The sequence below is a fragment of the Cydia strobilella genome, chromosome Z, assembly GCF_947568885.1.
Source record: "Cydia strobilella chromosome Z, ilCydStro3.1, whole genome shotgun sequence".
Taxonomy (NCBI): domain Eukaryota; kingdom Metazoa; phylum Arthropoda; class Insecta; order Lepidoptera; family Tortricidae; genus Cydia; species Cydia strobilella.
Genome location: NC_086068.1, coordinates 44,368,911 through 44,394,864, shown reverse-complemented (window position 1 = coordinate 44,394,864; position 25,954 = coordinate 44,368,911). Strand labels below are relative to the sequence as shown.

The window sequence follows — 25,954 nt, the reverse complement described above, 5'->3', positions numbered from 1 at the left end:
CTCTTCAAAAGCTTGCCGACCCCTGAAGGTGATTAGTTTAGCTGAACTAGAACAAAAGTCGCAGAATGTTATTGATTTCTATAATGGGCGACCAAAGGGGCTGCGAAGGTTACGTTTAACGCGTGCTTAATACAACCAAAGAGTTATTGATATGATACTTATACAGAAGTCTGTCTTTATCTCTTCATCACAGAATCCCTTGTGAAATTTAATATGCCTTTTAGTTGCTTTTAGTAATGATAAGTGTTTGTCTAGGGATCAGAGTCGGCGCCATCGCCACCGCCATCGAAGTACAAAGGCGAAGGGGCGAAAGGAGGCGCGCGTTCGCCGGTGCCGCTGGAGCGGCTACTGGAGGAGGGCGTGCCCGAGGACGAGGCCTCTGACGCCGCGGCCCTCGGCCTCACGCCCGACCAGGAGATCCAGGACCTGCGCCGCAAGCTGCTTTCGCAGCAGCAGAGGTCAGTAGCGACTGGTGACGGCAGATACATGGCACTAGACTAGAGCAAAGTTGCCTTGCCTGAGGACGAGGCCTCCGACACTGGCGCCCTCAGCCTCACGCCCGGCCCTTTAAAAACCTGTATGTACACTCCTTTTCATATAGTACGACCCTTCCTCTCCTTTCCTTGCCGTCCATCCGTTTCCTTTTAATAATGTGTCATCGTTGTGTTCTTATTGATTTTTTCATATACAAAATGTGCAATTGTGTTTTACAAAGTTCGATTATAAATCTTTATTTTATTAGAAAGAAGTATTCAATGAAGTTGTAAATCCGGCACTTTACGCCGTAAAATATTGCAGTAAATAGTAAACATACAAATCCTGCTTGTTGAGGGTATTTCATTATTATTATACATTAAGTGCCCGATAAAAATCTGCTTGCTTACTCATGCCTACTTCTGCGGAGTTATATTTAGTGCTGTGTAAAAACGAAGTATCATCAACCTGGGAATGAGGGAATGATAATCAATTGGGAATGATGATAATTTCTTTAAAAATATCTATTAGACAAATTGTATCCACTTATCCAGCCATTGAAAATAATAGTACTTAGATATGCTTTTGGTAACAGAAACACTGGAAAGCTGCTGGAAAGGCATGAAAGTCGTGATAGATTGTCAAATTAACAGTTCAAAATTGATCTCTCTACGAATAGTTTATGTGTGCTCCAAAAGGTCCTAAAAAAAGTAAAGGTTTTACTTGTTGGTCATACTCATAGATATAAAGAACTAAATACACAATCAGCCGAAAATAATGGCCCACAAAAGTACCGTGGAAACAAATCACGCGGTACATTTTCTTTTTTTTTTGTTTGGAACCAGTTTGGAACGCACAAGGTTGAACTTGTCAACAATGACGAAAATGTGCAGTAAAAATAATATGCCAAAATAGTCAGGTCAAATTTTTGACAAAATCGATTTCGACTGGCAAATCATGTTACTTTTTGGCTTATTCAACCTAATTTGACCCCGCTGAATCCTAATTTGCCGGTTGCTAGATCGAAATCTTGACCGGAAGTGAGATATTCAAAATGGCGGCCATAATTACCGACCCTGATGAGTTCCTTGTATGGAGACCCATATTTTTTTATAATAATTATTGCAGAAAATAGCAGTAATAATAACATGTATTTTCTGAAAGTTTGGAGTACCCATCTGCTATGGTTCCAAATATACAGCCCTTGAAAGATTAACAAAAGTTTTTCTTAGGTTTTCGTAAATAACTCGTAAACGGTGGCGCGTAGCAAAAAAATTTCTTCTACACAAGTAATCTGCATAAAATTGCCTACAAGAAAGATTCTATACAATTTTTCGCATGGATCAATATTCTGAGAGATATTAACGCGGGAAAGTTAATTATACTCAATTCTAAGGTCCCTTTTTTAGGTTTTTGTAAATAACTCGTAAACTGTGGCGCATAGCAAAAAATATTCTGGTACATAAGTAATCTGCATAAAATTGCCTACAAGAAAGATTCCATAATTTTTTTCGATAGGATCAATATTCAGAGAGATATTAAACGAGGGAAAGTTAATTATAATCAATTCTAAGGTTATTTTTTTAGGTTTTCGTAAATAACTTAAACGGCGGCCAATAGCTAAATAAGTTCTTATAAATAAATATTTATACATACAATTTTCTACAAAAAATATTCGAAACACTTTTCTCTTGGATCAATATTTAAAACGATATGAAAGGAAGAAAGTTAATTACATAATTAATGTCATTAACGCGATAAAATTTCATTGTTACTTGTTTTCCTTTTTTTTTCTTTTTTGACTTTTTTTACATGAAACAGAAACGGGTAGATAAATTTATTTGTTTACCCGAACATTTATATAAACTAATGTCGGGTAGTTTAGTGTTGTTTACCAATATCTCAATTGACATTTTGCTGGGACGTCAGTCTTCCGTGACCACAGCAGCTAGTGCAACCTAACCGAAACGTCGGAAAAAAGGTAAAATAATGAAATTTAATCGCGTTAGACCCGTTAATGACATTATATATCTTCTTCTTCCTGCCCTTAATCCCAACTTCATTTGGGGTCGGGCCTTCTTGTGCGCTTGCGCCAGGCCAGTCTGTCCTGGGTTGTCAACAATGGGATATTCTGAGTTTTTAGGTCCCTCTCGACGGTGTACCACCAAGTGGCGGGCGGTCTGCCTCTGCCTCTTGGTCGCTGCGTGCTATTAATGTCCAGCACTGTTTTTACGGGGTGGCTATCGTCTCGCCTCATGACGTGCCCGTACCATCTTAGTCGCCCCTCCTTGACCTTCTCGGCTATTGGTGCAACTTTGAAGGAACCTCTTACATATTCGTTCCGCACTTTATCTAAGCGCGTCACGCCTCCTGCCCACCGGAGCATTTTCATCTCTGCTGTGTGGAGCTTTTGCTCGTGCTTCCTCAAAGTTGCCCAGCATTCGGACAGTTAATGACATATATATAGTCCTCCTCATCGTTTTCGATGACGGCGACCCCAAATAAACATTATGGACGTTGTCTAGCGTGAGCCCTAATGTGGCTGGCCAGGCCGAACTTGTTCTTAAATGTTCTATTGCACGCGTGACAATAAAGTTGGCCAGCTGCGTTGAACGTGTACACGTAGGGCTTAGGCTTTTCTTTCCGCAACTGGCGTTTTATGTCTAGGCTGGTGAGGCGGTTATCTTCAAATATTTTGACACCGTTATGGATAGTAGAACGCCAAGATGACCTTCTTCCAGCAAGCTCCTCCCAACTCTCAGGGTCGATGGCGCAAGCGCTTAGATGCCGTTTGAGCACGTCCTTGTAGCGCAGGTGCTGACCACCGTGCTTCCTCTTACCCACCGCCAACTCAGAGTAGAGAACAGCTTTAGGCAAGCGGTGGTCATCCATTCGAAGGACGTGCCCACACCATCTGAGCTGCCGCTGCATTAGTATGGCCTCCATGCCATACATTTCGGAACTAAGCAAGACCTCAGAGTTGGAAACATGTTCCTGCCACTTGATCCTAAGTATAGACCGCAGACACCTCAGGTGGTAAGTGTTCAGTTTTTTTACGTCTGTTTTGTAGAGGCACCATGTCTGACATTAAATTACGTGTACAAAACGCGAAAGTTTAAAGTGTTAAGTTAATTACAATCAAACTATATTTAGATATATTGAAATACGCATTTGATTCGCGTAGATAAAAGTAATAACTGTTTAAAAATACATAAAATAGGTAAAATAAAATCAAACTTACTTTCAAGTCCTTAACATTTGTACGTATAACAATTTTTGGTTTAGGGAGCTAAATCGTGCGTGAAACATGAACATTTGAGACTTTTTTTGTCAATATTTAAGGTTTTAGGTTTTGAAGTGTCAGTGTACACATTACAATCCCGATTAATTGCCTAATAAAACGATAAATTCATTTAATATTCGTACCTTTTCTCATATTTCTCATACTAGACGCTTTTTTTCAGCAAAAAAGTTTTACTCCGCGGACATAGATTAAAGGTTTCAAATGCGTGCTAAAAGATTCAACCATTGAATAAGTTGAAATAAATGTCATATACGAAGGAAAAAATGACCAAAGCCTCCAGTGTCCAGAGCTGGAATCGAACCAGCGTACCCTGTTTACCGGACAGGTGCCTGAACCGCTCGGCTATCCGGTCACGGTGGCATGGGTCGAAATTTCCAAGTATATGACAATTCCCGAAGGCTTGTGGCGCCTCCTGGCCATCTCTAAGGTAGAACAGTATGGTTCGACCTTCTGACTGACGTCCTTCTTTCTTTCTTCTTCTTTCTTTTTTTTCCTTCGTATATGACATTTATTTCAGTTTATAGTTTAAATAGTAGGGTGTCTACTTGAAAAACCACAAATTAAAATATTTTCATAGAAAATAATTTAATTTGTTCTTAGAGCATTGAATAAGTATTTAAATAAATAAATATATTCAAAAAATAAAAGATAATTAAAGCCCTTCGAGTGAGTTTTGTAACATAACGAGGCCTTACAACTGGAAATTCGTATTGCGGTGCGGCGCTAACGATGATATTTTCCACCTTTAAAGGACTGTATATTTTGAACCATACCAAAGAGATACTCAAAATTTTCAGAATATACGTGTTATTTCAACTGTTATTTCTTGCAATAAAAATTATAAAAAAAAAATATAGGTCTCCATACAAGGAACTCAAAAGGGTGAATTGCAGAAAATATGTACCTTTTAGCGTATTTAGTGTTCCGTGAAAACACGGAGGATTTAAAAATATATTTTGAGATTAAGAGACATCGGAGTTATGTTAATTTAATAAAAGTGATCCTTTTGATTCAGATAAAAACCACCTAACAATTATAGCTTTTCTTTATTTATTTTTCTGTGATGCATGCAGTAACTACACAACAATATAATCATGTCCCAATGTCGAGCGTATTTCTATCGAGGAAGTTTGTTACGCTTACGATTCATAATAGTTTCTTAAAAGTTTAATTGTAAATTATTCAGTTCTTATAAGTTTTTCTTTATGTCAGTACGAATATATTTCCTTTTATTAGGAATAATATGTCATTTTGGTATTAATACATATTGTCCCAACTTATAGAACTTTCGTTACTCAGGGTTAGTTACGGAGGATTAATCCCAAAAATTGTTTAAAATGTTAATAGAATTACTTCTCATTATTCTGGCAACACCATGGCACAACTGTCAAAACGTTAAACACAGCGACAGCCATTTTGTTTTTTCAACGAAGTGGCTTATGGGTGGATGCCTGGTTAGTGGTTTAAAAATCTCAGGGTGATTAACGGCGAGTTTCCCATGTAATAGTTTGATATTCGTACACAGTTTTATTCATAAACGATTGTTCTTACTCTGCTTCTTACAAATTTAGAAGGTTTTAAAACAATATATGACACGTTTGACGATAAATATTTTTTGAAGGTATGATTTCTCATATATCCTTCTCAGTTTCGTTATTTTTCGTTACGTAACGAAACTGATAAAATATAAGGCTTAGTCCATACAGTAAAACTTTGTGTCCTACCTACCTACTTAATTTAAAACAAAATACGATTAAACTTTTAAATTTATAATAAATTTATAATAAATATTGTTGATTGGAATTGTAATGTTTCATTATTAATCATTTTCTATTTTTATGAAACCGGGTTACAGATTTTTTTCCATGTGACCTACGCCTTACGTTATCAGTTTCGTTACAGCAATTATCAGTTTCGTTTATTCTCATTTTAGTAACGAAATCCAAAAGGTACATATTTTCTGCAATTCACCCATTAGGGTCGCTATGTAGGGCAATAATGGCCGCCATCTTGAATATCTCACTTCCGGTCAAGATTTCGATAGGGCAACCTGGAAATTCGGATTCAGCGGGGTCAAATTAGGTTAAAAAATCCGGTTGCCAAAAAGTAACATGATTTGCCAGTCGAATCAAGAAGGAGAGCGATTTTGTTTTTTTTTGTCTAGACTAAAAGTAACAAAATATTTATCAGTACGGTTTTTACTCACTATTATTTTTAGTCGCTTTTGGCGACATGTTTCGGATTCTTTGGGAATCCATCCTCAGCCACGAGTGTCCGCGGCGGTTGTACGTAGAGTTGTGCCGTTCCCGGTAACATTCCCCATTTTGTATGGGGAAATTTCTCGCTCGGTAACATTCCCCATACTAAATGGGTAATGTTACCGGGAACGGCACAACTATAGTTGTACGTCGTGCACTGCCAAAAAAAAATAGTGTGTAAAAACCGTACTGATAAATATTTTGAAATATGTCTCACGATAGTTTAAGTGCGATAAAAGTAACACCGATAAAAAATTGAAAAATAATGGAATATATTTCTTTAGGTTAGTTATTTGGATAGCATTACAGATTTTATGTAATCTGGTCGTAATTTCATGGTTTTGAATAAATTATTTTGTTAGTACCAAAGAAGGGAACAAAAATCAGTCGCTGTGAGGTCAATACTTCTTTTTGTATAGGGCGCCACTACCACAATCTGAGGGTCTATCACAAAACAAGAAAATCGAAATTCATGAACATATCAAAAGTCCTTGACCGTAACCCTCGTGCTGAGGGGGAGAGGGGTGTTTGAAGGTTAATTTTTTCAGTTTTTCTGAGCAACTTGGCCACTTATACAAAGTGAAATAGTTATTTGTTATACAAGGGTGCAAAGCTGTATTTTACCCGCGTGTGTGGAATTGAAACACGAGCAACCGAAAGGACTCTATAGTTGAACCACGAGCGAAGCGAGTGGTTCTAAAATAGAATCCTGAGCGGAGCGAGTGCTTCAACACACGAGAAGTAAAATACATTTGCACCCGTGTGTAACACAAAACTTTTTCCCTCACTATAGCGAGGAAAGTGCAACATCCACAGACGTTAGATCATCTTCATCACTGGAATCACTTTTTTTTTACGATATTATAACAGCAAACACTGGAAATTCTGATTGTTACGTGAGTCGGTGAGAAGTGTTCAGTTCAGTTTTTGGTTCTTATGGCATCTGTCCATTGGGACAATTTTGCCAGCATCAAGGTTGTGGGAGCAGAATTTCAGTATCAGAACTTGATCCAGTCCGTGTAGATGCTTGATCGGTTGAAGAATCTAAACTACTATAGGAATAAAAATAGAAAAAATGGACTGCCAGAAAAACCAATAGAAACTATAGAAAGTAATGAGCCAACTGCCAGGATCAGGTTTTATTTTTTATTTTTAAAGGAACATTACAGGAAAGTTTGGGTAAACAAACAGGTAAAAACTTTTAAAAGGAGCTAAAGCTTGATATTAAAATCTTTCATAAACTTAGCAAGGACATAAACAAAGGTAGTGTTAACCAAAGTAAGGATATGGTTTATGTTAACAGGACGTTGAATATAGTCAGGAAGAAAATCATAAAAACTGGCATGAGTATTTAGACAGTTGAAGAAGATGTGATCAAGGGTGCCTTCCTCCAGGCCGCATTCACATAATGAATGATCTAGAATATGGATTTTAGCTAGCCAAGCAGGGGAAGTATTGTGGCCAAGTCGAAGACGAATAATAGAGGAGGTAACTGACTTGTGAATCTTATGGTATTTGAAAAACCAAGGTCTGACAAGAATATTCAAGACAAGAATATATAGAATTATTTGCTAGTTATCTCCCACTCTTCAGTCCACTGTCTGACAAGATCTGCTTTAGCAGAGTTGCGGAGGTCCTGCATATAGCACTTGGAATAAGAGGAAGAGCAACCAATTTCAATCGCCTGTTTAGCACAGGCATCTGCATGCTCATTACCATCAATTTCACTATGACTAGGGATCCAAGCAAGAACAACTTCAAGCCCAAGTAGAGAACATTGGTATAGGGACTGTCTAGTCTTAAGGATGATAAAAAGATTATCCCTGGAGCGAAGTGGAAACTTATGTAAATCTTGAAGACAGCTAAGGGAGTCAGATAATATTATTGCTTTCGGGACTTTGTGAGACTGAATGAATGAAACAGCTTCAAAGATAGATATTGCTTCCCCTGTGAACACCGATGTGGTAGGAGGGCTTTTGAAACTTAATATAATTTTATAACGCGGAATCCAAACCGCAGAGCCAACAGCAAGGTCAGTTGAGAGTTTCGAGGCATCTGTAAATATTGTAAGGAAATTCTGCCACTTTTCCTCAATGAGTTGTAAAAAGACATTATTAGCACCAGAAGTATTTTTTTTTATACCAAGAGAAAAGATAATATTTGGACGAAACAAAAGAGCATCATAATCAATTAGGAACACTGGATTAACAGGAAAGGTCCACATAGGTGTTGCGTCAGATAATTTTTGAAAGCTTTTGATGAGACAAGGAAGTTCTTTATTAGTCCAATAATCAGAAGTAGGGATAATGTTTACCAGGTTATTTAGATGAAAAAGAAGCGGATGGTTTGAAAGCTGGGCTGCCCTGAAATAGAAGCGATCAGACAGGAATTGTCTCCGCAAACTTAATGGGGGGTCTAGACATTCCACCTGGAGAGCGTTAGTAGGAGAAGAACGCATGGCTCCGCAAACAATTCGAAGGCACTTCGATTGAATTTTATCAAGAAGGGATAGCGCAGCCTTATTGCAAGGCTCCAATAAAAAAGAACCATAATCGAAGTGACTTCTTATAATAGCATTGTATAGTAGCTTTTGTGAGAAGGGATGGGAGCCCCACCAAGCACCAGACAATGATCTCAGTACATTAACCCCTTTTTCACATTTATTTTAAGTAAAAATTTAATACTAATTTTCCTAAGTAAGTAAGTGTTTTTAAGTAAAAATTTTGTTGACAATGTTGACATTTCTGTTCTGACGTATGAAATGTCAACGATGCGTTTTGAAATTGCATCGACTCAACTTGTGCGTTCATAGTTATATTTAACATCATAAAAATCTAACGTTTCTTATGGAATTTTAAGGTTTATGACTTAAAATTATTAAATAAAGCTAAATTTGGTATTTTTTATTAGATTCTCAAACCATTTATTTAATGATAATTAATATCGAACGAAACCATTATTATGAGCGTTTTACGTTTTGTTATCTGTCAAGCTATTTAAACACGCTCCATCCAAGGTCAAATTACTTTCCCCACTAGTGGATAAAATCCGTTTTTCCCCGCTTGTTTTAAAGGATAAAAGACGGCTTTCCGAGCTAGTGAGGGGAAAAGAGATTTAATTTGTTACAAGTTTTATTCAGTCAAGTTTTTCGATATCTTGTATAGTTTTTGAGATATCCGCGCTTGAAGGTTTATTTAGGGCTCTCATTCTTATCTTGATTATCTATATCAGTGAAGCTGCTAGGCCGGGTTTGGTAACGTTTTCGTATAAATCGGGGGTGCTGAATTCATTTATGGTATCAACATTGACACCTTTCCGAAGTACGGGTCGACTCCCCAGGTCTAATTCGTCCAGATCTTAGCATCTAGGGCAAGTTATATATCATTTTCGGATAATTTAAGGACGAGGAATTCATTTTTGAAATAATTGTTATACCTTTTCATACAAAAAAATGATTTTTGTGCAAAAATAAAAATGTTATGTACATTTTTGTGACATTTTTGGCTGTTACAATCATAGTGTGGCAATTTACACTAAATAAAAAATTGGACAATGTTGCCCATTTATCAATCAATCAATCAATCTAAATATTTATTGTTGGTCATGAGTTACCGAGATGTTATTCTAATGTACAACGGTCTTCATGTCCTGCCTCATTATTATTCATTCTGGAATACATCATTTCCAAGGAGGCATTCATACATTTTTTTGTAAAAAATAATAATTTATAGCGCGTGGCGGTGATGATTTTCATACAAATGGAACTATGGCCAAAGTCAAAGATTAAAAATGTTCACAAAAACACTGAATTTGGCTTTTTCAAAGTATGATTATAATGTTATAATGCTTCTTTCATGCATTTTTTCCCTTTTTTGGTACAAATTTGTTGTTTTTATTTTTCTTACATAGGTTTACGTTTAAAGATATTTATTCTCATAAAAGACATACAAGTCACTTACACGAGAACAGAGTTATAAGTAAAAGTAATCCTATTTACGGTAGCATAAATACATACATACTTACCCTACTACTACGAGTACCTCCGACATATGCACGACCAGTAATAGGCCACCAAACGAAAGAAATACAGGGGAAATAATTCGTGTATAAGCAAATTTTGGCATAGTTGTAGGGAATGGTGTATTAAACAAGATACTAAAAGTACCCGAGGGTGAGGGCGAAGCTAACGGGTAGGGGGTTTTAGGGTACCTTTTTATAGTTTTTCGTAAATAATTTTTAAACGGTGGCCCGTAGCAAGAAATGTTCTACTACATAAGTATTCTACATAAAATTTTCTACAAATAATTTTCCGACTTCAATGGGGGATGCCGCTGAAAGTTCACTTATTGTTGATGGTGCACTCTTAGATTCCAGACAATGACATGAAAAAGACAGCATCATTTGCCTAATAATGTAGAAAAGGAGGTTAAACCACCCACTTTTCTAGTAGCATATCGTTACTGTAAGGGTCGCAGTTCTAACCTAACCTAACCTACTTTTCTGATAGCATTTCGTTTCTGTAAGGGTCACAGCTCTAACCTAACCTACTTTTCTGATAGCAGTTCTGTTCTGTGAGAATCGCAGTTCAAAACCCAATCACCCACCTAACCCACTTATCTAGTAGCATTTCCGGGTCCGGGTCCGGGTCTGGGTCCGGATCAGAGTCTGGGTCTGTGTCCGGCTGTCCGGGTCCAAGTTTGGGTCAGAGTTCAGTCCGGGTCCGGGTCCGAGTTGGGGTCCATGTTCAGACCCGGGTCCGAGTCCGGGTCCAAGTTTAGGTCTGGGTCCATAAGGAAGAGAACAAATAGCCAAACGTGAACTATGTGTCATTGAAGAGTTCCATTCTGATCATTATCAGCAGTTTCCACTTCATCAAATGTCACTTTTTTAAATGTAAATGCTGGATTTGTTGATGAAAATACAAAAATCACTATATGTATGCCTTTCACATTTGAGGAGTTCCCTCGGTTCCTCGTGGGTCTCATCATCAGAACTCGAGCTTGACAAAAATATGTCTTAAAAACTTAAGTTGCTTAACAAACATAAAGAAGAGGACAAATCGCCAAACGTAAACTATGCGTCATTAAAGAGTTCCATTCTGATCATCATCAGCAGTTCCACTTCATTAAATGTCACTTTTTAAAGTGGAAGTGCTGGATTTGTACATAAAAATACAAAAATCACTATATTTATGCCTTTCACATTTGAGGAGTTCCCTCGATTCCTCATGGATCCCATCATCAGAACTCGAGCTTGACAAAAATGTTTCTTGAAAACCTAACTTGCTTAACAAACATAACGAAGAGGACAAATCGCCAAACGTGAACTATGCGTCATTGAAGAGTTCCGATCTGATCATCATCAGCAGTTCCACTTCATCAATTGTCACTTTTTTAAATGTTAGTGCTTGATTTGTTGATGAAAATACTAAAATCACTATATGTATGCCTTTAACATTTGAGGAGTTCCCTCGATTCCTCATGGATCCCATCATCAGAACTGCTTTTTGACAAAAACGGGACCAATCTGTATGTATATACTCACAATCAAAAAAGAATTTTCAAAATCGGTCCAGAAATGACGGAGTTATGAAGTAACAAACATTAAAAAAAAAAAAAACAACCGAATTGAGAACCTCCTCCTTTGAAATCTTGAAGTCGGTTAAAAAGGTACTTTTTCGCTAGGATCAATATTTCAATTCCTATAAGTTTAATTGATATCAAGGAAATTAGAATTTAAAGATGTAATTTAGTTAAATACTTACTTATTAAAAAAATAATTTGTTTTATTATAACTAACGTATACGGGTTCTTACCATGGTTTAATTTTACTTGAGCTCCCGATAAAATTTAAAACCGTGACAACAACCCGTGTAAGTACGTTAGTTATAATGTGTAATAGCCGCGGTAGTTTAAACTTAAAGAAGTGTATTTGTTTTATTCGTTACTTTGGTTTTTCTGTACCAAAGCGACTCCAATCGTTCATGATTCGATCATTATTCTCGTTTGACGTAAATATAGTGAGTTGGTGACGTTACGTTTAGTGCCATCGGACTTAAAGTTTTAACAGTGTTAGTACTTTTTAGGGTTCCGTACCTCAAAAGCAAAAAACGGAACCCTTATAGGTTCACTCGTGCGTCTGTCTGTCTGTCTATCTGCCTGTCTATCTGTCTGTCTGTCTGTCTGTCCGTCCGTCTGTCACAGTCTATTTTCTCCGGAACTACTGGACCAATCAAGTTGAAATTTGGTACACATATGTAAGTTTGTGACCCAAAGATGGACATGTAACGTAAACAAATTAATTTTAAACACGGGGGCCACTTTTGGGGGGTAAATGAGAAAATAAAATAAATAAATTTAAAAGTGGAAAAATTACTGCCTACACTTCTTAAACGGCCACCGTAGTTCCAAGTCATATTGGAAATTCACCAGTTACGATGTGCTACCCATTCTAAATTAATTTTTAACAATCAGAAACGTCTGCGATCGATGCTATTAAACAATGAAGTGTAACACTCTTACGGTAGATGTCGCTAGGGTCCCCTAGACCCATATAAATAGTGGGAAGATTTGCTGACTATGGATGAGGTCTTGGTGGCTCAGTTGGCAGAGGGCTGGAGTATCGATCCAGAGGCCGTGAGTTCAAGTCTCACCCAAGGCAGTAATTTTTCCACTTTTAAATTTATTCTAAGCTTAATAGCATCGATCGCAGACGTTTCTGCTTGTTAAAAATTAATTTAAAAAAATAAAGTTTTCAAACTATATCGTGTTACATATCAAATGAAATGGGCTTATTGTGAGAAACTCAAATATATATTTTTTTATAATTTTAAGATTTCAGTTCATTTAAGACTTCAGTTTAGAAGTTATTCAAGAAAATAGGCAAAAAATGACCATTCCCCCCCTTTATCTCCGAAACTACTGGGTTAAAAATTTTGAAAAAAATACACAAAATAGATCTTTACCTATAGCTCACCGGAAAACCTATTAGAAATGTGCAGTCAAGCGTGAGTCGGACTTAATACTTAGTTTTTGATCTGACCCCTACGGGTTTTTTAAAGACATTTCACATAAAAATACATTGTTTAAATTGTGTAATGTACGGAACCCTTGGAACGCGAGTCCGACTCGCACTTGGCCGGTTTTTTTTTTGGCAGCCGTCTTTTTACATCCTGTCGGTTTTTATCTTTTTTGAAGACGGTTTTTAATTTTTTTACAGGTTTTATCTTAATATTGTCTTCGGTTACCGCGATAGTTACTCATGAAATAAAACTATGAAAACGGATTATATCGCGTATATTGAATTTATAATACATCCCGACGTTTCGAACTCTTTACAGCGTTCGTGGTCAACGGGTGACTGAGAAAAAAAATTCCTCAAAACTTGTTTTTTAAAGACATTTCACATAAAACTACATTGTTTAAATTGTGTAATGTACGGAACCCTTGGAACGCGAGTCCGACTCGCACTTGGCCGGATTTTTTTTGGCAGCCGTCTTTTTACATCCTGTCGGTTTGGTACCGACTTTGCATACTAAAGGGATAATATTTTATTTTATCTTTTTTGAAGACGGTTTTTAATTTTTTTACAGGTTTTATCTTAATATTGTCTTCGGTTACCGCGATAGTTACTCATGAAATAAAACTATGAAAACGGATTATATCGCGTATATTGAATTTATAATACCTATACATCCCGACGTTTCGAACTCTTTACAGCGTTCGTGGTCAACGGGTGACTGAGAAAAAAATTTCCTCAAAATTTGTAATTTTTCCTCAGTCACCCGTTGACCACGAACGCTGTAAAGAGTTCGAAACGTCGGGATGTATTATAAATTCAATATACGCGATATAATCCGTTTTCATAGTTTTATTTCAGGTTTTATCTTGTCAACGTATCTTACAGATACATATTAGGGTTGTTACACATGTTGAAATTTGTAACTAAATCTAGTTATGTAAATAGATTGAAAATGAGCATTATCACATTAAATTAAAAAAAAATAGGAATAATAAAGAAATACAAGGCCTCAAAGTTTCAAAAAGTTTTTTAAACATTCAAAAAGGAAAAAATAATGGTATCATTCGATTCCTTACATTTTATTAAAAATAATATTGTATAGCAACAATAGGTTTACATAAACGCAACATTTCACCGACAAAATCGCAATTTCCTTGTTTTCCATACATCGAAACGGCTTGTAAGCAATAGCGACGTTACATTGTGACGTCACGATGTATTGCCTTTTTGATAGGAGCGTTTCGTCAGTAAAGTGCGGCGTAAAAACAAACCTGATCGACTGATACCATTAATTACAATGCCCTGCGCATCCAATACAATAATGCGTTTAGGATGCTGTTGAGCTGCAGCGCGTCATTCATGTTTGCGGAGGCGCGCACAGACGGCTTCGGTGCCGTCTGGCGCAAGAAAACTGCCTCGCTGCTTGATAGGGTGCGCGGGAATGGCAACAGCATTTTAAGCATAGTAGCCAATAAGTTTGATTGTCCTCTGATGTGCAAAATAAGCCAGAAGACCAAATTATTTTTATATATTTATTATTAGTAAACTAACATGTAGATTAAGTAGATTAAGTTCAAAACCTATATGTAGACCTAATGTTATCTGTAATCAATAAATTCATTCATTAATAAAAATTTGTCAACTACCCTATTATGTTTGTTCTCTTTGGTGCTGCGAGGCTTGAACATAGGATTTTTTAATTTGCCAAGAAAAAGGGTATCTGATACTATGAATACGTATTGGTAGAATGAAACACGTGACCGTCCTGCTGGCGGAGTCGGAGCGGGAGTGCGCGCGCATGGCGCAGCTCAGCGAGCTGCTGAAGGGCGAGCTGCGGCGCGTGCGCGGCGCCGCCGGCAACTCCGCGCACAACGCCGAGTACATGAAGAACGTCACGCTCAAGGTATGGGGGCCCCGTCAAAACTGATTGTAGATGGAGCTCTTCAATAGTACACAAGTGTGCTACTTTGGTCATTAGACACGAGGCGATATTGTATTGTGAGAAAGCCGATGTGTGTAATGACCAATGCACACGCGTTTCATACGACGTTTTTCAACACACTTGCGAGGAAAAAAACGAAGTTTACATATTATTGTTAAAATTTATTGTTTATTGTTGGGAAGATTCGCTTTTGATTGTTTTCAAATAAGAAATTCAATATTTATAACTTATAACATCCATTAATTGGCGTGTGTGAAGTCCCCAATCCGCATTTTGCTAACGTGGCTGCCTGTTGCCACGTGCAGTAGGACGTAAGTATATATATATTTGGTCGTGATGATGATACAATCATTGTGTACTTATATGATATAGTCTAATTTTCCGAATTTTCGAATTAATTGCTTGCATAACAATAGCAATATGATAGATTTTTTGCCGCTACTGTACGTTAATCGCTAGAAAATGAATGGAATCAAGTTGGTCAACCTCGTTAATGGATGTAAATGATAAATTGATAATGTAGCATTCTTGTAATGAGAAAATAATTATTTAGAAGATATACATTACTCATTTCGCCTAAGTACTAGTTTAATGTAACCAATCACTACCCGTTTGACGGCGGTTAAGGGTGCGTTTAGAGCAGAGATGTGCGAGGATGCATTGCGAGGGATGTGTTAAGACAAAGATAGATATAACTCCGTAATAGATAGATACAGTCTAAGGAAAAAACGTGCCTCGAAAATCAAGAAAATTTGATTCTCGTTCAGAGGGCGCTACTAGTTTTGGCCTACAGTCGTATAGATGGCGTTGACGGTTTCGTTTGTTATTTAACAATTTTAACGCATATCAGTGAAAGAACATGGGTCAAAATCATAAAAATAATTAATGGAAATTAAAAAATTTTTTTTATCTATATTTAAATACATTCTATCGTATTTTTATAAATCTTCATTTTTAGTTTTAAAGTGTGTCGACAGATGGCAGTGAATTTACTGGGGTTACAAAATTTACTATGACAGTACCGCTCTAGTATAAGTTACTCTATGGTTAAGATAAGAACCGATAGAATCACTGTACGCTAAGCGAGGAAAACAAATGAAGTGATTCTATTAGTTCTTATCTTAACACATCCCTCGCAACGCATCCTCGCACATCTGGTCGAAAGGTCGAAACGCAGCCTACGCGTGTCTGGTGCGCACTCTTTGCGTATGACAAAATTGGTATCTAATGTGCCGTCTTTATTGTATACAGGGTGTCCCATCAGTGACACGTCACAGTGACACTGGAGGTCGACCAGGCCAAGACGGACTAAACCAACTTAATATGACCCCAGTAAAAGTGGCACGGTTTTTAAGTTATTGCCAAATTAAGTTTTTTCATTTATTTTCACAGTTTTTAACATTGTTAGTGCCAGTGTGCACTCGGAAAGGTCTCGAAGTTAGTTTTTTTATGTGTACGGCGTCATGAATAGTTAATTAAGATAACAAAAGAGGTATTTCATTGATAAACAAAGTGAAATGTAAAAAAGGACTGGTTTAAACTTGAATTAAATTCACAGCGAAAGATTAATTTCGACTTTGACCACCTGTCGTGAAAAAAAATTACTAGAAAAGTAATTAGCAAATAACGTCAAGATATTGAGCATGTTATGCAGATTCAAAAATGGTATGATACATGTACCTTCCTGTAATATTTAAAATAGGAATTATTGTCATCTTTCTAATGCCTCATAAGAAATAAATTAAAACTAGGAAATCTGCAATCCGTTGCTATGCTTAGTAAAAATAACGATTTATGTTAAGATATCTCATTCTGGATACAGAAATAATAAAACGCCCATTTAGTATTTGCCGAATGCCTAAAAGAAAGAGATGGAAAATGCTTATCTCCCTTTTTAGGCATATCATTGAGTTGAGAAAGGGGTTCAAAGTAAATAAAATACAGGTTGAAGTTTAATTGCTTTATTAAAAGGATTTTGCAGTAGTTTTTTTTTTAATTTTTTTTTGAAAAAAAAGTGACATACAGATAAGTTTAAACTTGTAGATATACAATAAGGCCTATAGTTCCATTAATTATAACATACTGATATTGATAACAAGTAGAAACAGGGCTTGTTCGGCACTGCCTATAAATACGAAGATACACAAAAGTAGTAATAGATGATCGAATTGTTTTCCCCCGGCTCGTATGCACGCTTGGCATCGTCTTGTAAAATTTTCTTAATTTCGGATATGCTTCGTGCTGCCTCGAACACGCCGCCGTAGTTCCTCTTGGGACCTTATTGGCTTGGAGTAAACTTTATCCTTTAAGCATCCCCAATAAAAAATATCCAATGGGTTTAGGTCCGGGGAGAAATTATTTGCAGCTCACCGCTCGCACTCAGACAGAGGATGTGGTTCTAGCAAGATGGCTGCCCAGCATACTACGCTCGCGATGTTCACGACCACCTCACACGGACATTCCCAATTTCCCAAGAAGATGGATCGTCCGATTGGGACCAGAGGCATGACCGCCGCGTTCCCCGGACCTAAACCCATTGGATATTTTTTATTGGGGATGCTTAAAAGATAAAGTTTACTCCAAGCCAATAAGGTCCCAAGAGGAAATACGGCGGCGTGTCTTCGAGGCTTGAAAACCGTGCCACTTTTACTGGGGTCATGTTATGTTGGTTTGGGTTCTCTCGACCTGGTCTACCTCCAGTGTCACTGTAACGTGTCATTTATGGGACACCCTGTATGTTCCATCCAGTAATATTCGCGCTTGCCATTCCTTTAGTCTGTTCCTTTGGTCAGCCGTACATCATACACCCATGCATTTTTAATAGGAGCCACGCCACCATAGGAGATAGTGTCACAAGGAAGCAAAATGATTTACGAATAGGACATACATTGAATCCTGAATTAAGGGTCTCCGGCAAGCTCGGATCTCCATACAAACGTAGTGCCACTCTTAATTTTAAAACGACTGGCTAGATTGCTCTGAAACTTTATACTGTAGGATAAGGTATATCATATCTATATCTGTAATTAGTTTATGTAGCTTGAGATACCATTGTTAAAAAAATAAAGCTGATTTAAAGTTTTCATATAAAACTTGTTTTTGCTCTAGTTCGTTTGTTTTATAAAATGGAGCTATATGAACTATATGAATGCGATTTAATATGTGTTCAAACCGCGAAAGTTTTAAATGTTATATGAACTAATTTCAGACCTAGATATACCTCATGTCACTGTATGTGCAAAGCTTCATTACAATCCAACACGTAGTTTTAAAATGAGATCGGAACTACGTTTATATGGAAAGGTGCAATTCGGCCGAGCTTGCCGGGGACTCTTAAGCGAACTATTCTAAAATAAGATCTTGAGCGTAGTGAGGGCTTTTAGTGTAAACGCCTAAGACGAAAATAATTTTGCTACCGTGTGACTAACACCACCTATGACCAAAATAAAATAACCACTATAAAACGATAATCACCACCATTACCAAGAGTCGCAAGTCTTCACGACTGAAAAGCCGTCAGGTGCCTTTCTTGCAATACATTGTAAAGAACACATAAACGAAATGGGTCTCTAGCTACGCCTGTAGCCTTAATGAGTCTCAATTCAGTTTATACATATGTACGATGTAATTATGATCAGAATCAGAACAAATCGCTCTTTTTCGTTGATTGGGGTGTGGAATAAAGAATGTTGTATTGTGTTTAGCTCTAACTTATAATACTATCTACTGTTGTTATTAAAATAGTGTCGTATGTTTAGTTCCTGACGCTACCTCCGGGTGACGAGCGCAGTCGGCTGGTGCCCGTGCTGCAAAAGATCCTGTCGCTGACTAATGACGAGACGAGCAAGATTCAGGCAGTTGCTAAAGGTACCATTACTTGTCTTGTACTGTTTACGCTAGCTGGTAAAAATCCTGCCTACGACTGATGGCCCTGGGTTCGAATCCCGGCAAGGGCATTACTAGGTAATTCATATCGAACATTTATTGATTGTATACGATGTGTAAAGTCTAAGACATTCGTGTTTCGAATTTGGCAGCTAATGTAGGTGGCTCTGTACGGCGTGGTATTCAAGTATCTAACTAAAAGTTTTTTTTTTTTCACTATAGATAAAAGCATAACACAATGCCTATAATATACTACCCTATAACAGTACAAGCCTTTGTTTAAGAAATACCCTATAGCTTATTTTTAGGGTTCCGTACCTCAAAAGGAAAAAACGGAACCCTTATAGGATCACTCGTGCGTCTGTCTGTCTGTCCGTCTGTCACAGCCTATTTTCTCCGAAACTACTGGACCAATTAAGTTGAAATTTGGTACACATATGTAAGTTTGCGACCCAAAGACGGACATGTAACGTAAACAAATGAATTTTATACATGGGGGCCACTTTTGGGGGGTAAATGAGAAAATTTTAAATTAAAGTTTTTCAAACTATATTGCGTTACATATCAAATGAAAGAGCTCATTGTGAGAATCTCAAATATATTTTTTTTGTAATTTTAAAATATATAGTTTAGAAAATATTTAAGAAAATAACCAAAAAATGACCATTCCCCCCTTTATCTCCGAAACTACTGGCGCTAAAATTTTGAAAAAAATACACAAAATTTTACCTATAGATGACAGGAAAACCTATTAGAAATGTGCAGTCAAGCGTGAGTCGGACTTAATTACTTAGTTTTTATAAGACATTTAACTCACGTTTCACATATAAAATACATTATTAAAATTGTGTACTTGGAACGCGAGTCCGACTCGCACTTGGCAGGTTTTTTGTAGTTTGTCTCCCTTTTCGTATTCTAATATTAAGTAATATTTGTTTTATTACGCTCTTTACCTCATCAGTTTACATGTATTTATTACAAATTGTTATTTTTTCCAGGAATGGATCCAAATCCAAAAGGCTGGGGAAGCTACCTGCCTTGGCCTGGGGGAAAATAGCGTTGTATTTTTGTAGCTTTGATGAAATTAGAAATAAAAATAAAAAGTTTAAACTAACAAATTATTGTTACATTGATTGTAGGTATCGGTGAAATTAATTTCAAAAGTACATATGTAATTTTGGCTGTTAAAAATTGTATGATCGAGAAATAATTTACTCTTAATTGATTATGCTAGCCGCCACGACGTGACTCGATAAGAATAATGACTCTTACTAGGTATATGGAACAACGCGCTAAACACCACATACGGAGGCTTAAGAGGTCAAACTATAAAAACACAAACTTTTTCATTCCGATTGCTATTTTTATTTAAGAAATGTTTCAATTAAAAATTGTATTTTATACAATGTTTACGAGTACATACGAGTATATCGTAACATATGAATTTCTTAAAGTATTAGTTGTTTTGTATTACATTCGTTTTTGGTTCAGGAAATCATATTTGTGTGAAAGGGTACATAACGTGACCGTTTGTAGATTTTATTTTGCTTTACCAGTTTGTAATCACACTGCATACTATAAGAAAAGCATCAACCATATCGCAATTAAAATATATAATAGTCTACACATAAAAATTAAGAACTCCAATAATGTTAAGGAGTTCAATACAAATCTTAAGACATATTTAATAAGTACCTAGACCATTTTATAACCTGGACGAACTTTTTTTTTTGTTTTGGACTCATTATTATTATTTGTAGAATTTTCTGATGTGTTGTATTAATCTGTATAATTATTCATTATTATTCTAATCGAAATGACCTCATCAATTTTAATTATGTTTTATTTGTTTTACTATCTAGATTTTTGACATGTTTTAGGATTACTTTTTGTTCTGTTTAAATGCGCTTGAATTGAAATTGATTTGATACTGTGTATCCACTACTGCATGGATTCTTCCTTATTTTACAATAAAAATATTGAGTATTGTATTTAATAGTTACTCTATCATTGTTATATATTTTCTTTGCGAAATGTATCTCAATAAACTATACTTTGTGAGGAATTTATTAGTGTGTAGTGCATTAATGGACCCTTCGGATTAATAGCTATTCAAACTTGTTTCATTATTAAAATGATCGGGGTCATTAAACAGTGACATCATTTTCAATGGCAAAAATGATAATAAACATTAATTTGAATAATAAATGCCAGCAAGTTTGGTTGGAACCGGATGTCTGTCTTATCTAATATATTATATGTAACAAGTATATATATAGTGTCAGCCTGGTGAACGGTGAATCTACTTATTTTCAATTGCATATTACTAGGTACATTTATAGTTTATGTTCGCCTCGAACTTAATGTCCCAGGCGTTGTTCTACGGGAAATAATAATAAATAACTTGCTCGTGCATTTCATAGTCAAGATTTCATGTCATGTTCAAAGACAAAAAACTATTACCACTAAAAATGAACTTTATTTTTAGTGGTAATAGATTGATTATAATTTAGGTTTATATAATTATGCATACTGATTTAGGTTTAGATACAATAGCCAGTATTTTCCTAATGAATTTATATTGTATTGCATTCGTTATTAAGCATTTTCAGTTCAGAACATAATAAAAATATGTTAGTCGTAAGTCGTAATAGTGGTAGGTAAGGTCTTAACATTTTAGAAACCCGAAACCCCAAGGAAAGAAATTAAATCTCTTTTTTCTCGGAGGGTCAAACTATTATGTAAAGATAAAGATAATGATAGTTTATTATACAAGTAGGCATATTATAATGCGGTAATGAACGTCAAATAAAGCTACGCCAAACCTTTGCCCCGAGAAAAAAATGTTTCTGGCTCTTATTTTCTTGCTTCTATTAATATTCTCTTTACATTAGATTAATCCTGGGGATTTCGTAAGACATATTGTTCGTTCAATATAATAACCCGGTTGGTTCACTTCACGGAATCGGTCTCTTTGTTGATTTTGCATTTTGCGATTTTTAAGTTGTTTCTTCACTTTAACTAGTGGGTTTGATTAGAAGTATTAGAACAAATTAAACTATTTTTAGAAAATATTTTAATTTGTTTTTATTTAGTGGGTTTGACTCAACGTTTGACTGTAGAAGAAGAAAAGGTGGATAGAAGACGAAGATGACGCGCAATAGTAATATTATAATTTGTATTTATTCAATTTGTAACGTGGTAAGGTTTTGTGTTACATTTAGCACCAAAGTTGTTTCTTGAAACCACTGCAACACTCAAGTTTCCACTCTTTCAACTTTGTCTCACTCACTGTAGGTACATCGTGGTTCTATTTTGAAATCTTTTAGTGGACGGCGTACGAGCCCAATTCCAAAGAAAAACCGCAAATCGTTGTACAGTTTAGCCATTTGGCACACGCATACTAGAGGTCAAAACAAAAATTTTGACCCGCAGTTCTTAAAAAAAATTCTTAGTAGGGGAGTGCCAAGTCACAATTTTTTTTGTATGAAAAAAATGTTTTTTTTTTTTTTTTATAAACCTATCGCGTACAAAAAAATGTGACTCGGTACTCCCCTCCCAAGGGAAAATTTTTAAGAACTGCGGGTCAACATTTTTGTTTTACCCCTAATATGCGTGTGCCAAACGGCTAAACTGTATAGGTACATCGATTTGTGATTTTTAGGGTTCCGTACCCAAAGGGTAAAAACGGGACCCTATTACTAAGATTCCGCAGTCCGTCCGTCTGTCTGTATGTCCGTCTGTCACCAGGCTGTATCTCATGAACCGTGATAGCTAGACAGTTGAAATTTTCACAGATGATGTATTTCGGTTGTCGTTATAACAACAAATACTAAAAACAGAATAAAATATATATTTAAGTGGGGCTCCCATACAACAAATTTGATTTTTTAACGTGTTTTTTCACTATTTGGCTTGTTCTCAATATAAGCAATATAGGTAAACAACAACTTGAGCAAACGTGTGTAATATATAATAAATACGGCAGTGCACCAGTGCAGTGTATATCTCGTGTTTGGGTAGGTGCTAATAAATAATGATAGATACACATACGGATGATAATAAAATGTAGTTAAATTGTCACCGAGGCCTTATGATTGGCTGTTCCAAGCCTCCGCTCCGCGTCACATGTAGCATGTAGGAGGTCACGTCTCAGGCTCACCAACAAGGTGTCTGCAAATTTATTACATACATATTTAGAAAGCACATATAAAACAGTGTTTAAATAATTATAAGAAATGTAGATGAAATAGATTTATATTTATTTATATTATGTACATAAATAATAAAACTAATGTAATTCAGAATTTTGTTTAATTTTAGTTATGTTTAGTAAGGTACCCAAAAAATTATCTCACTAGAAATAAACCTATGAAAACCCGTCGCGTTTCGAACCCTTTACCTACAGCGTTCGTGGTCAACGGGTGATGGGGGAAGAGTACCTATCGCGGTAACCAAAGACAATATTAAATCTCACTAGAAATTAAGGCGTTTTTGAGAATAGATAGTTATGTCACAGTATTACAATATTCCCTACAGTAGCGCGACGAATGTACTTACGCAGAGCAACGGAGGGGAACTCGCGGGGAGGCGGGCGGCGCGGGCCGAGTACCGCAAACACGCTTAGGTTGTGGTACCGAGCGCGAAGGGCAGACGCGGGCGTGTTTTTACTTCAATTTGTGTACTTATAAGTTGGAACTAAATACCAGAACACCATCTAGTAATTACCTACTTACTAAGTATTATATAATTATTTGTATTAACTAAGTTAAGGGCTACTTGCACTCGATCGTGACGAGAAAAACCTCATGAAGTTTTATCAAAAATATGTAGTAGGAATTATTTTATTTATTATTACATTTTATTTATTATTCTGCATTATTTACCTACCTATTAAGTAAGTAGGTAGGTATGTAAATCTACTTCCTGAAATTTACTAAATTGCCAAGTCGTAATCAATCTTATATACGTATACTACCATTACTACCTACCTACCTAAGTATAATATAAATGTTGGTATATATAGGTATTTCCACGGGAGTTGAGGTGAATGAATGAAATGAGTGAGTGAACGTGAATGTAAATAAAAAGGCTTAATTATAGTTAGTCAAGCAAATCTTGTCAGTAGAAAAAGGCGCGAAATTCAAATTTTCTATAAGACAATATCCCTTCGCGCCTACATTTTTTAAATTTGCCGCCCTTTTCTACTGACAAGATTTGCTTGACCAACTATATATTTTTAATAGGTATCAAAAACAGAGGCAATTTATTCATATAAAGGGTGTCCAAAAAAGGACGCAAGATTTGAAATTAATGAAAAACACATTTTTTTTTTCGTTATAATACATTTGTATATAAAATCTCGAAATACATAAAATAGGGTTATATATTTGTGGAATAATACGTCAGGCAAATGTCCTCCTAGGCTTTGCTGGCACATACGCACTCTTTTGTCAAAATTTTCTATGACCATTTTGCATAGATGCGGCTGAATTTCTCCGATGCAGCGTCGAATTTCCTCTTTTAAAGCATGAGTGGTTGTGGGCTTATTGGCATAGACTTTAGACTTTAAATTACCCTAAAAAGAAGTCTAAAGGCGTTAAATCGCAAGATCTAGGGGGCCAATTCTGATCACCGAATCGAGAGATCACACGACTAAGAATTTTTGAACCGTACCCGCCAAACTTTCATTACTTTTGAAATATTGTTCAATAATAAAAACGCGTTGATCTTTCGTATAACCCGCCATTTTTACAAACCCTAAACATTCATTATTATTCACAACGACGGGACTTAATCGCGTAAAATAAGTTCTAAATTTACGTCCGACGTTTCGAGGACGACGTTGTCCCCGCGGTCTCGGCGAAGACTGGCTAAAGTTGACATCAACATCTTCTAGGCGCGCGAGTATTTCGAACTACCCGCACTTGGTCTTGTTTATTAACTTGAACGTTTTGCGCACTAGGGATGTCACCGGGTCGACACACAACACTCACAATATTCGATTTTTCAACTTTCGATATTTGTTTTCGCTTACACTTACTAATGACTGGGTTCCATGTGGATGAGATCTTAAAACCTTCGTCTCGATTGAAATTTCTATGTTTTTTTGATTTCAATGGCTTCACGGATTTTTCTACTATAAAACCCACGTTCTGTAGAAAGTATTCTAGGGTTGTGAAGCTCAATCCAGTGGTTTGGCCCTGACTCTAGTAAATGCTCAGTAACGGCAGACTTGTTCACCTGACGATTCTTGACAGCTGCGATATGCTCCTTAACTCGCTCCGCAATGGTACTGATGTGGGAACTACCACAACTGCAATCGATCTTATAAACGCCAGGTGACTGGAACGGGATAACGTACTTCGGTGACCTCAGGTTTCCTGCAATTTTGGATAAAGGAGTGTATACCGTCTTTATAGAGTACCTCTCAAGTACTGTGCCAACCTTATCCGTTACTCCTTTCACATAAGGTAAAAATGCCGGTTGCCTGGAGACATCAGGACGCTTCACTCTTGCTTTTCGTCTGGGTTGCCACTTTCGCACCTTATACCCGTTCCACCTAAGTACCTCCTGAATATGCGACATCTCGCTCTCTAAATATTCAGGGTCACACAGATCTTGTGCTCTGTTCACCAGCGAAGAGTCGGGGATGGTGGTAAGAAAAAGCGCTCAAATACCTATCCGTGTGTGTTGGCTTCCTGTATACAGTATGCGTCAGGGTTCCGTCGACTCGACCAATCACTTTGACATCCAGAAAAGGCAAACTGCGCTGTGATTCCAATTCATACGTGAATTTTATCTTAGGATGAATTGAATTCAAATATTGGAGTAGTTGCTCCACTTCCTGCTTTCCACCTTGCTTTGTTGTGAATAATAATGAGTAAAAATCGTGAAAGTTTAAATCACTGTTTCCAACACAGACCTAAAATTAATGCTTATTAAATTTATGCTTACGCATAAAGAAAGCTGAAGTGTGGGAAAGGGAAGCCATCACGTATATGAACATCCCATAAGTGCGAAAGAGTCAGACTACAAATGAGAGAACGTAACCATTTTTGAGTGACAGGC

General features: G+C 36.6%; 1 protein-coding gene across 1 annotated transcript in view; it reads left to right on the top strand.

The window, feature by feature from the left end:
- LOC134754062 (GRIP and coiled-coil domain-containing protein 2) overlaps positions 1-23,057 on the top strand; it is a 53,156-nt gene extending 30,099 nt beyond the window's left edge. The window contains exons 12-15 of the mRNA XM_063690133.1: positions 256-458; positions 14,803-14,959; positions 18,757-18,865; positions 19,882-23,057. Coding sequence (XP_063546203.1) covers positions 256-458; positions 14,803-14,959; positions 18,757-18,865; positions 19,882-19,940 — 528 coding nt within the window. The 3' untranslated portion in view covers positions 19,941-23,057. The remainder of the gene's footprint in view (positions 1-255; positions 459-14,802; positions 14,960-18,756; positions 18,866-19,881) is intronic.
- Positions 23,058-25,954: the final 2,897 nt, after the last annotated feature.